The sequence below is a fragment of the Chiloscyllium plagiosum genome, chromosome 2 (genome assembly GCF_004010195.1).
Source record: "Chiloscyllium plagiosum isolate BGI_BamShark_2017 chromosome 2, ASM401019v2, whole genome shotgun sequence".
In the NCBI taxonomy this organism is placed as follows: Eukaryota; Metazoa; Chordata; class Chondrichthyes; order Orectolobiformes; family Hemiscylliidae; genus Chiloscyllium; species Chiloscyllium plagiosum.
Window position 1 is genome coordinate 59,450,655 of NC_057711.1, and position 12,872 is coordinate 59,463,526.

Consider the following 12,872-nt stretch of genomic DNA (forward strand, 5'->3'; position numbering starts at 1 on the left):
GCCTTACCACCCACTTCACTTTCAATAACAAACCTACAGATAAACCAAAGGAACACCCATCGGATCTCCGATATCAGGGTTCTTAGCAGAGGCAGTAACGCAGATACTCGAACAAACAGCTCTGTCAAAGATCCAAACCAAACTTTGGGTCTGCCACGTGGATGACACCTTTGTCATCACTAAATGAAACAAATTAGGGGAAACCTTCAAGACCATCATAACAATGGGTGAAAATTTACAGAAGAGGAGGAAAACAACACCAAACTGCTATTTCTATATGTCACAGTAGAGCAAACAGTCAATGGGGAACTTCAAACCAGTGTCTACTGGAAAACAACACATACGGACCTAATACTGAACTACAGAAGCAATCATCCCAACTCCCACAAACGAAGCTGCATTGCAACATTATTCCAATTAGCCACCACACACTGCAGCACAGAGAAACTACACAGAGAAGAAAAAAAACCACCTATACAGCATATTCAAAAAGAACGGGTATCCAATGAACATAGTTTGTCGATTTCTCAGCAACAAATCCAAACAAGACCACAAAATGCATCCAGAAACTCCAGCCATTTCCCCTTACATAAAGACATCTCAGAAATGATTGTCAGACTACTCAGACCTCTTGGCATCATGGTAGCCCACAAACCCACCAACACACTAATACAGCAGCTAATGAACTTGAAGGACCCTATACAGACAACAAGCAAAATGAACGTCATTTACAAAGCACCTTGCAAGAACTGTAACAAACATTACATTGGACAAACAGGCAGAAAACTAGCCACCTGGATAAATGAATATCAACTAGCCACAAAAAAGACATGACCCACTACCACTAGGATTCGTACATACAGATGAGGAAGGACACCACTTCAACTAGGACAACACATCCATCCTAGAACAAGACGAACAGACATGCATGTGAATTCCTAGAAGCATGGCATTCCAACCGGAACTCTATCAACAGAGACATCGACTTGGACCCCATTTACCACCCCCTGAGAAAAATAATAGGAAATGACATCACCAACCCAAGGAAAGCTTAACACAGAAATAGAAATCGGGCCATACCACCAGTGCTTCACAGAAGGCTCACTGATGATGTTACCTTGTAAGGTGATGAAATGTCTGAAAACAAACCTTTCAACTCAGCGAGCAAACTTACATCCATATATTTTCATGTCAAAATGATGAGTTGCTTGGAAAGGAAAGAACAAGTGGTGGTGCTCCCATGTATCTTTTGCCTTTGCCCTTCAACTTAGAATTGGTTGTGGGGTTGGAAGGTTCTGTCTGAGGAGCTTTAATGAATTTCTGAAGTACATCCTTGGAGATTGTATGTCAATTTGTGGAGTTGCCACTGTTTGACTAGGGTGGAAAAAAAGTTAAAAATCACACAACACCAGGTTATAGTCTAACAGGCTTATTTGTAAGTACTAGATTAGTGGTGCTGGAAGAGCACAGCAGTTCAGGCAGCATCCAAGGAGCTTCGAAATCGACGTTTTGGGCAAAAGCCCTTCATTTTGCCCGAAACGTCGATTTCGAAGCTCCTTGGATGCTGCCTGAACTGCTTTGCTCTTCCAGCACCACTAATCCAGAATCTGGTTTCCAGCATCTGCAGTCATTGTTTTTACCTTATTTGGAAGTACTAGCTTTCAAAGCACTGGTCCTTCATCAAGTAGCTGTGGAGCAGGATCATAAGATGCAGAATTTATAGCAAAAGATCTCAGTGTCAAGCAACTGAAACAATATATTGAACAAACCTAGATTGAACAATAACCTGGTTCTATTTGATGTGATTTTTAACTTTATAGATTGCACACAATGCTGCTACTGAGCATTAGTGATTGAGTAACTGAATGTTTGTTGTTGTGGTATCAATTAAGAAGGCTGCTTTATCTTGGATAGTGTTAAGCTTCTTGAGTATTGTTGGAGCTCACTCACCAGGCACTCACTAGGAGGGTATTCCATCACACTCATGAGTTGACCGTTATAGATGGTGGACAGTCTTTGTGGAGTCAGGAAGTAAGTTACTTGGTGCAGTATTTTTAGCCTCTGACATACACTTGTAGTCATTCTATTTAAATAGTATACACTGTATACAGTTCAGTTTCTGGTCGAAGGTAACCCCAAAGATGTTGACAGTTGAGATTCCTGCCTAAATACTTGAGCAGGTTCACCTCTGACAGCAGTGCTGCTGAGCTTTGACCTGCTGGAAGACCTCCTACTGACCCACCAAACACAGGAGCACACCCATCATCCTGAACTGAATGGAGATCCAGGAGGGGCCACTTAACTGGCTGCTTCCTTCAAAATCGCATGTGCGGTCCTGCTATTGGCATTCGAGGTACCCTAACCACATTTTATCCCAATGCTGGGATCAAGACTCCAAACTGAAAGTTCAGCCTGAAGCTTCCCACAACCACATAAATTATATCATGTTTTTGGATACTCCAGTTTCTCCATTCTTCTTCCAATTTCACTTTGATCATCTCCCCTCTTCACTGAATTTCCCTCCTGTTTCTCATTTTATTCATCTATGTTTCCTTTTGCTTATGCTTCTTTTCTCTCATTTCTTCTTCATTTGTCCTGTTTATCCTTTCCAAAATATTTCTACAACGTTACATAACAATGAGCATAAGATAGAAGATGGAACATGGATCAAGACCAAGACCACAATGCAGCAGCACAGATAGTTGGAGGCAAATCCAGGCTCTCTAGTGTACAAGCTGTAAATTGGAATTGAAAAGGGGCACAGATCATTGTATGAAGTAGTAACACAGAAATAGAAATCGAAATTGAACTTTTGGCCATTCAAACTCTCTTTACTATTTAATCATTAAATCCCCCTTCCCGATCGTAACAAAAAACATACCAATTTCAACTTGAATGTACTCAACAATTGAGCAGCGACAGATTCTGGAATAGAGAAGTTCAAAGACCCACAACCATTTCGGTGACAAAAATTCTCCTTTCCGTCTAAATGGCTCACCCCTTATTCTAACTGTGACTCCAATTTCTGGATCTCCTATATCCTATAAAGCCCCTTAAGGATTTTGCATTGTTCAAAAAATTAACTCTCACTCTTCTAAAAGCTATGTGATATTAGCCTAGTCTACTCAGCTGCTTCTCATGGGATGATCCCTTACTCAAGGTATAATTCTAGTGAACCTTCATAGCACTCCTTCAAGGACTAGTACATCCTTCCTTCAGTACAAGAAGATCAAAAATGTACACAATACTCTAGGTCTGTTCTCACCTAAATTTAACGTATTTACAGGAAGACTTCTTTATCCTAATACTCCAATCTCTTTGAAATAAAGACTGACATTGCAATTACCTACTTAATTTCGAGTTAAGCATACCTGTCAACTTTCTGTGATTCATGACATCAAGCTGCTCTACCAATATTTCCCAGTCTCCCTCTCTATGTAAAATATATTCTACTTGTCTATTTGCTATGTGAAAGTGAAGAAATTTGCACTTCCACATGACTAAGAGTCTGTTTCCGCGCTGCACATCTATGAATCCATATGTCATCTGTCATGTTCTTGTCCTTGCACTCAATCTACTCATCTGTTCGCATCCTGCTCATAGCTTGCTTTCCAAGGTCACTTTACAGTGTCAAATACAATGGGAAAGGTGTCCAATGTTGCCAAAAATGTTGCATGCTGAGGATTGGAAGAAATTTAGAATATGGCAAAAGAGGACCAAGGGGTTGATCAGGGAAGAGGATAGGAAACTAATCTGGATGGAGATAAAAAGAAATTAGAATCCAAAGAAATTCTACAAACACAATAAGAACAAAAGAGTAACTGGGGAGAGAATAAGGCCCCTTCAAGATCTGCTGCCTATGTGTGGAACTGCAGGAGTTCAGTAAGATAATAAATTAGTATTTCACATTAGTGCAGAAAGATGTAGAAGCTGGAGAACTTGGGGAAATAAATAATGATAGCTTGAGAAGTGTACATATTACAAAGGAGGAAGTGCTGTGCATCTTAAAACACGTAAAGGAGCTGATCAGATGTACCTCAGAACTTTGTGGGAAACCAGAGAAGAGATTGCTGGACTCCTTGCTGATATATTTGTATCATCGATAATGATGAGTGAGGTGCCAGAAGACAGAAGATTGACTAACATGATACCTTATTAAAGAGAGATAGTTGGGAAAAACCAGGGAACTATTAACCAATGTCAGTGGTGTGCAAAGTAGACAAACAGGAGCCTGGAAGAACACAGCAAGTGAGGCAGCATTAGGAGGTGAAGAAGTCAACATTTCAGGTATGCAAGTTATTGGACAGGATTTACATGCTTTTGGAAAGGCAATGACTGGTTAGGGACTGTCAACATGGCTTTGTGCATGGGAAATTGTGTCTCACTGACTTGTTTGAGTTTTTTGAAGAAGTGATTAAGAAGATTGATGAAAACAGGCGATAAACATTGTCTATATGTTCTACGGGGATCCACATGGTCGACTGGTTAACAAGGTTACATTACATGGAATGCATCGCTGATACAATTCCAGCAAAGTTAAAAAAATCACACAACGTCAGGCTATAGTTCAACAGGTTTAATTGGAAGGACTAGCTTTCAGAGCGCCGCTCCTTCATCACAACCACCTGATGAAGGAGCAGTGCTCCGAAAGCTAGTCCTTCCAATTAAACCTGTTGAACTATAACCTGGTGTTGTGTGATTTTTAACTTTATACACCCCAGTCCAACACCGGCATCTCCAAATCATAACTCCAGCAAGCATTCCATACGTATTATCAACATTGTATAGACTTGGGTTCACACCCTTGATATTCTTCATGTCAAATAAGGATTCCATCTGCTGCCCTCACAGGGAGACACTGCACAACAGTCGTGCATGTTCATGAAGACAAACGGAACCCCTATGGTGAAAACCAGCTTTCACAGCAATACTTATATTGCACCTTTCAAATAATAGAACAACTCACGATACTTCAAAGAGCAATATAAAACAAAATTTGATTCCAAACCACATGATGCAATATTTACATAGAAATACAGTTTAAAGAGTGGAGGAAAGTGAGGTAGAGAGGTAGATACCTTAATGAAGGAAATTCCAAAATCAGAGCATGATTTTGTAGCTTTAGTTAATCAGTGATTGTCACCATGTGCAACTCAAAAAGACAACAGTCAAAATTTGCCATATTAAAGAAATATAAAAACAATATTTTAAATGTACTATATTTTCAAATCTTGAAAGACAAGTAAAATGAGTTTTGGCCTCCCACTGGGCTACTACTGGTTAGAGAGTGCTGTCAGAAAAAGAATACACACTCCAAAGGTATCAAACGAAATCAGTTAAAAGCTTATGCTGCTTTAGTTGATCTTCAGTAATTTCCATGCAAACGCGTGGTTCAAATAAGCTGCATTGCAATTCTTCGAAACAATAACTGCTGACTAACAGCAAACAAGCTGAATTATGAATCTTAAAAACTGAACAAACTCATCAAGCTGATGCTGGAAATCAGAAACAAAAGCAGAAATTGCTGTAAAAGCTCAGCAAGTCTGGCAGCATCTGAGTAGAGAAGTCAGAGCTAATTTTTCAGAACTGACAAAGGGTCACTGGACCTGAAATGTTAACTCTGATTTCTCTCCACAAATGCCTTTTCCAGCAATTTCTGTATTTGTCTCTGGATCTTAATGACTTGATTAATGGATTCTTGTGGGGCCGAGGTCCTATCTCTACTTCTGGACCAAAAGGTCGGGGTTCACGTCCCAGAAGTGTTAATATATCTGAACAGGTTGATTTAAAATAATTAGTAATATAATTGTCCATGTGATAATATTGTATCAAAAATAACAGGAAGGACTTTATCAGATGGGCATATCATTGAATGTAATAAACTGGAAAAGTTAAATGGGCCTGTGAAAATCAGGATCCAGGAAATGCTGAGGAGATGGACATATGCATTGGCTATGAAGTACTGACAGCAAGGTTTAGGGGCATTACTTATTAAGGTAAAAAACAACTGAGAAATCAGTGTAATACTTGGAAGCATATGTTTTGTTTTAAAAAATGGATTGGAGAAAAAAAAAGACACTTTGTTAAGGCTTTTCATCTTGCACTCAGGACAATTTGCAAGAAATAGCAAAGTAATTACAAAACAAAATTTATACTATATGAGAGGAGAGTACTGATTGACTGGTAAGTGAACTCTAATGGGTAGAGACATTCATGGCAATGCCTCGACTGGAGTCCACCTGCCATACAACCTGTACTTTCCGCTCACACTTGTATAAATGCTATTATCTTTTACTTTGATACATTTTGCAAATTGTCCTTATAAATGCAAGATGACAAGCTTACACAAACGTATTTTTCTTTCAGTAGTAGACTGAATGCCAACGAACTTTTTGGAAAAAAAATAACTATTTCAAGAGAAATGCTATAACAGTGAACCTTCAATAGGAATCTGAAGGAAGGAAAGTTAATAATCATAAGGCTACAGGCACCTGAAGTATAACCTCTGATATTCAGCAACACTGATGGCAGACCTAGACAGCAAAGAATGACACTCTCAGGGCCAGGCTGATGAGAACCTTGGTATTAGGTCCTTCTTGTGTATAGATTAGCTATGTATCAGTTTAACAATTGTAAGTTTCTTTTTAAGGCTATTTGGTAGAAACCTTTCCACCAGGTGGTGGCACTGTGCTTGAATTCCAGACTGGTTTAATTGCAGCTTGGAAGTGTTTTATCAGTACTTAGCAAAATTGCTAACTGGAATAATCTGCCTAAGGTAGAAGGCACACCACATCTCTGGCATTAGCTGAAGTTGGTCTTCATATATAGAGGAATTGAATACAATGGGTAAAAATTGTGCTACAGCTATAAAAACGTGTATCTGGTGACTGTGGATTTCTGCACTCCACACGATAGGAAGAATGTTTTGGGCTTGGAGAACTTTCAGTGTAGATTGACTAAAATGAAATCCGGACACTAATTGATAAATCATGAGGCAAGATTATACACATCAGGTTTAAATTGCCCAGAATTTAGAATGTTAAGGGATGATTTGATCAAGTTTTCATGATGTAATGAGACCTGGGTCAAAATTCTGGAATTCCCTTCCTAACCACATTGCAGATGCATCTTCATTGCCAAAGTTTGTAAGAATTCATGGTGGCAGCTCAGCAACATCAGGGCAGATAGGCCTGGGTAATAAATGCTGACCTAGTCAGCAGCAGCCAAATCCTATGAATCAATAATGATAAAAATATATAAAATCTGATAGAAATGACAAAGGAAAATTATTTCTGGTAGATGGGTACCTAGGTCAAGGAGACACATTCTAAAGTTAGAAAGACCTTTCAACAGTAAAGCTAGGACACAATTTACACTCTCAGAAATAGTATACATTTGTATTTCTCTTCCACAGAAAAGTGATATTTATTATTTTTAATATAAGTAAGTTTTTGCTCATACAAAGGTATTATGGGATGTATAGACATGAGCCGCAAATTAGCCATGATCTCATGAATGGTGAACAGGCTCAAGGACCGAAATGAACTTCTCCTATTTACATGTTCCTAATAGTTGTTAAACCATCATCATAGATTAGCACTCTAAGCAGCTTTTCTATACAGAAAGTGTGCAAGACCTGATCAAACACACCTTATCCACCAGGGAGCAGTTGCAAATACGAAAAATTATGAAGAAAAGATAAATGCATTTAATTTAAAATAACTTCTGTACATGGCATTAAAAAAAAGGTTATAATAATTGAGGTTTTTCTAAAGTCTGTGTATAAATAAGCAAAGAGAAAAAAGAAAGGGAAGAGTGGTGAGACAAGGAGAAAAGGGGAGAATGGAAAAAACTTTTTGTAGCATTACAACAAGCCAAATGGCCTCCTTCCATACTGTGGTGTTTTTCTCATAATGTAGCTGTACCAGGACTGGAGCATGTCTGGTCCAAAATCAATGGAAATGCAATCTATTCAGTTGAAAGCCAGTATGTCGATACAAATTATTAATCTAAAGCTAACTAGTTCCGGTGTTTTAAAAATGGTGCAACTTAGTCACAGTTTGTCTGATTTGGGACTGCACAGTATAGCATGGGCAAAAAAATGGCAGCAATGTTGCAAGTCCGAAAGTCTCACTATATTTCAGCCACCAGATACTTTCGGATGAGCGAGGATGGGGGTGGAGTAGCAATCAATACTCTGAAGTTTAGAAGTTGCTCAAACCATTTTTCATATCAAAACTTCTGCAATTTTCTTGGAGGCAAACCACAAAACAGACTGAAGTAAGAGTCTAAATGTGACTAGGTGACTAAACATAAAGTTTTCTGACATTTTTTACGTGTTTGCTATGTTTTTAGCATTCCTTATTTTAATTGAATTCAGCGATTTAGCTACTACTATGTATGCTTTTGGGTGTCAGAAAACACAGCTTATTGGTTTTGAACAGAGAATGTCAGAAACAGCATGCTTTTGGAGCAATAGCCTTTGTCCTCTCTCTTTCTATAAAACACCTCTCATCAAACTTTGATAGCTGAAAATTCATCGAAAGACCTGAACATCACCAGGGAAGGGTTCTTATATGAGAAGTCTAAATCTATACCACTGTCTCCAGAAAGAGGATTCAACCAGCTTTAAATTCCTCAAGCAAAGATTATTAATAAAAGGTTTAAAATGTATAAGCATGTCCAACTACCTTTCTTGAAAAATCACACCCACAAGAAAGAAATAAAACTCTGTGGAGCGTGATCTTAAAAGTATTTTGGAAAATAAACTATTAATTCAAGAAAAAAATATTCACAGATGTCATCAATTCTGGCCTGCCACTGAAATCACTTTGGGCATGCCGTTAGTGCTGATTAATCAGGAATTCTGATGAAGGGCTTTTGCCCAAAACATCGATTTTCCTGGTCCTCGGATACTGCCTGACCTGCTGTGCTTCTCCAGCACCACACTCTTGACAAGGCAAGGAATCAATCTACTCTTCCTGAGTTTTAACACCTCAGTTATATCTGTATTAACTGAAGTGAGTGGTGACATTGTTAGGACTTGAAAAGATAAGATACTGTTAAATAAGATAATTGCCAGGTTGGTACTTCTGACAATTGGCAAGCTATCAACAGCACTGAAATACTGTAAAAGTTTTCAGAAGCATAGGAATTAAACTTCTGCATTGTACAATATGGTAACTGTCGCCCAATGAGTGATAGATGGAACCATTCCCGCAGATTCCCGCAGATACCACTTCTTCATTACAGACCAGCTTAGCCATCTATTTGGAGGTTTGAAAGCTTTTACAGGTGCCTGAGCTTTTGTCGGTCTTCAAAGGCACTCATAGGTTCTGCAGCGTCTGTTCACAAAGCTGTCCTCGAGTGTATGAGCTTGTCTATTTTGACAGATACATGAGCTTCTATGAGGCTATTGTTTTTCAATTATCTATTCAAGAGATGTTTATTTTGATTGCTTTTCAAAAGCTACAACATCTTATTTTATAACTTCTGAATTCTATTCTAAATTGGACACTGGTGAGTGTTATAGTTATAAGTGTTGAAGGAGAATGTGAAAGAGGGATTGATTGTGTTGGGAGATGAAGGAGCGTCATGAAAGTGGGTGAAGGGGGTGAAAGGTTAATGTGTTTAAGGGTAAGGAGAGGTGAAGGGAGGATGGGGGCGGGGGGGGGGGGGGGAGCTTTACACTGATCTGCAGAATTGGTCCAATGTCTCTGTCACCTTTAACTTTTCTATCTCTTTTTAAGCTTTGGACAGCAGGCTTTTCCCACATCTCACTGATGAAAATATTGCTGATTGGCCCTACTAGATCACAAGGTTGGAAAAATTTCCAAGTCACATTTCTCATCTCCATGATGAAAATCTGGCACCCACTCTCAGTAATACATTCTGAACTTATGCCCGAGCTTTAGCTTTGAGCAATGTTTGACCAACAACTGGTTGTGATTATGCTCGTACTAACCACTCGTTAACAAGACACTGGCAGAAACCATCCTCAGCTCAGACTCTTGCAGAAATAATTTGGCTATACAACAAACTAAAATACATAAACAGTTTAAATAGGCTAATAATACCTAAATACCTACACAGAGTTCACTTTAAATAATCAATTGTTAAGGGTAATACTTTCAAGATAACATTACAAATCAGTTGGATTAAAAACGTGGGTAACATGAAGCAGGGTTTCTATAGGACGCTGGCTGCAAGTAAAGCCCATTGTACAATTACCCCAGCAACTCAAATGTTGATCTTGAGTTTAATTTTAAAGTAATTGTCAACAGTTTGCTGTGCGCTACATCCTTATTTGGTTACATAGCAGTATAGAAAAAGAACTTTGTGAAGTTCTTTGAAAAGATATGTAAGGATCTTCAAAGAGCTTAACCAAATTCCATTTTCTTTGATTTGAGAAGGAAATATGTCTTTTTTTAAGTGTGTTAAATCTTTTACTATGATTTAAATTTGTTCACATTCAATATCCTGGACTTCGGTAAATTTGTACCAGTTACCATGTAGTCCAAATGGAACATAAAATGACTGAATATTCTGAAGATTTTAAAAATCCTTCCTTGGGAAAAGATATCCCATATTACTTTTGAGAGAGCTCAACCCCCTGTACATTAAATGTCCTTATAATCTCAGATTTGTAGACATAAGAACATTGCAAAGGCAGCAATGATAAAAAGCAGCAGAAATACACACCGTAATCTGTAATTTTACAGGACACAAGGTAAAGCTCCTTTAGGCTGCGTCCTTCCTTAGCTATGAATTCGACACATCTGTAAAAAAAACAAATCAATCAATTTAATACAGCCAGACGATTAAAATGGCTAAATAAACAAGAACTTGCATCACAATATCTGGCTGTAACAGACAGGATAATCTCAATACCAAATTCAGTCCAGCACAAAACATTCTAGCAATCTAAAGAAATTAGGACATGGAAGTGCTATATCATTAAGGGAGAAGTGATCAATTTCCTACGTTGCGTCTCAATGGGGAGGGATTAAAAGAAAATAAAGACTGAAGTTGCACAGGCTACGTTTGCACTAAATCTGGTCAATCAAGAGCAGTATTGACCAGGAAACTTGCAGGTTGTCTGCCTACGTTTATCGCATGAATTTGTAGCCCATGAAGCCCACAAAAACAATGTAGAAAACAAAATACATGTTTAAAAATATTTTCATAGGCTGTCTTTCACAGCCTTGAAGCAACTTGAAATGCTCTACAGATAGCAAAATAATTTTGTCGTTCTTGTTTTGTAAAGAATGCAGCAGCAAGCTCACACAAATAGCAATGCAATTATGTCCAAATAATTTATTTTTTATCATATTCAATGAAGGATGGATACTGGCCAGGGCATCAGAAATAATATCATTGCTCCTCTTAGAAACAGGGCCTTGAGGTATTAAAGTCTATCTGAGGTGGCAGTCTGGACTTCAGTTAAATTCTATTCAAAAGACAGCACCACCTTTTTGCAGCAATGCCACAATCCACATAGGAGTGTTGGCCCTAAATTATTGCTCTCAAATTTCTAGAATTAATTCTGAACTAATTTTCTTCTGCCTCAGAATGCAGAATTGCAAGCTATAGCACAGCTGCTGCATTAAAACAGCAAACATTGAGAAAAGGCTTAAGTGGCAGCTCAAGAGTGAAAAAACACAATAAAATTCAATTTCAACTCTTCATAAGCAAATTAACCATTATATCTTAAAATGATAAGCGATTGTTGTTGTATTTTTTATGTTAAACTGTTCAACTCTGACTCCACATTGACTGACGTTAAATATTTTTATTCAGTCCAGCTGATGTCAGATCCTGCACAGGAACCTGGCTAAATAGATTATGCTTTGGTTTAAAGAAATGGCTACTCACTGAAACATAAGCAAGCAAAGCTAGAGTTTTTGCTTTAAGAATAATATAGTGTATATTAGAAAAGAAATGCAGATGAAATGGAATAAGCCAAATAGAATTATAGATTCATAGAATCCCTAAATTGCAGATAGAGGCCATTCAGCTCATCCAGTCTGTACCAAACCTTCAGAGCATCCCTCCCAAATTCACTCCCCACCCTATCATTGTAACCTCTTATTAACTATGGCTATTCCACTTACTCTACATATCCGTGGACACTACAGGGCAATTTAGCATGGCAAATTTGTGGGCGGCACGGTGGCACAGTGGTTAGCACTGCTGCCTCACAGCGCCAGACACCGAGGTTCAATTCCCGCCTCAGGCGACTCTCTGTGTGGAGTTTGCACATTCTCCCAGTGTCTGTGTGGGTTTCCTCCGAGTGCTCCGGTTTCCTCCCTTAGTCCAAAGATATGCAGGTTAGGTGAATTGGCCAAGTTAAATTGCCCGTGGTGTTAGGTGAAGGAGTAAATGTAGGGTCTGGGTGGGTTGTGCTTCGGCGGGTCGGTGTGGACTTGTTGGGCCGAAGGGCCTGTTTCCACACTGTAAGTAATCTAATCTAATCTAATTTAATCTAATCTAATCAATCAAATCCATCTAACCTGCACATCTTTGGTCTACGGGAGGAAACCGGACCACCTGGCAGAAACCCATGCAGACACAGGAAGAATGTGCAAACTCCAGACAGACAGTCACCCAAGGTTGGAACCAAATGAGAGTCCCTGGCACTGAGAGGCTGCAGTACTAACCACTGTGCCACCATGCCATCAAGTCCAAAGATTTTTAAACTACAACTGTAACCCCAGTAATCCAAAAATATTCCTTTATAAATTGAAAACAAACAAAACAGCTTTTGAATAGTACCAAAACACACTCCTACAGTATCCAAAACTCAATTCATGTATTGCTCACACCACCATCCCTGGATCTAATACCTCAAGGTTTCAGTCACTTGTGACTGC

General features: G+C 38.7%; 1 protein-coding gene across 4 annotated transcripts in view; it reads right to left on the minus strand.

Annotated features, from left to right (window-relative positions):
* The window catches only part of fbxl17 (F-box and leucine-rich repeat protein 17), a 778,005-nt gene that overhangs the window by 196,230 nt on the left and 568,903 nt on the right, over positions 1–12,872 (minus strand). For all 4 annotated transcript variants that reach the window (XM_043710307.1, XM_043710291.1, XM_043710299.1 and 1 more), the window contains exon 9: positions 10,702–10,778. In XM_043710307.1, coding sequence (XP_043566242.1) covers positions 10,702–10,778 — 77 coding nt within the window. The remainder of the gene's footprint in view (positions 1–10,701; positions 10,779–12,872) is intronic.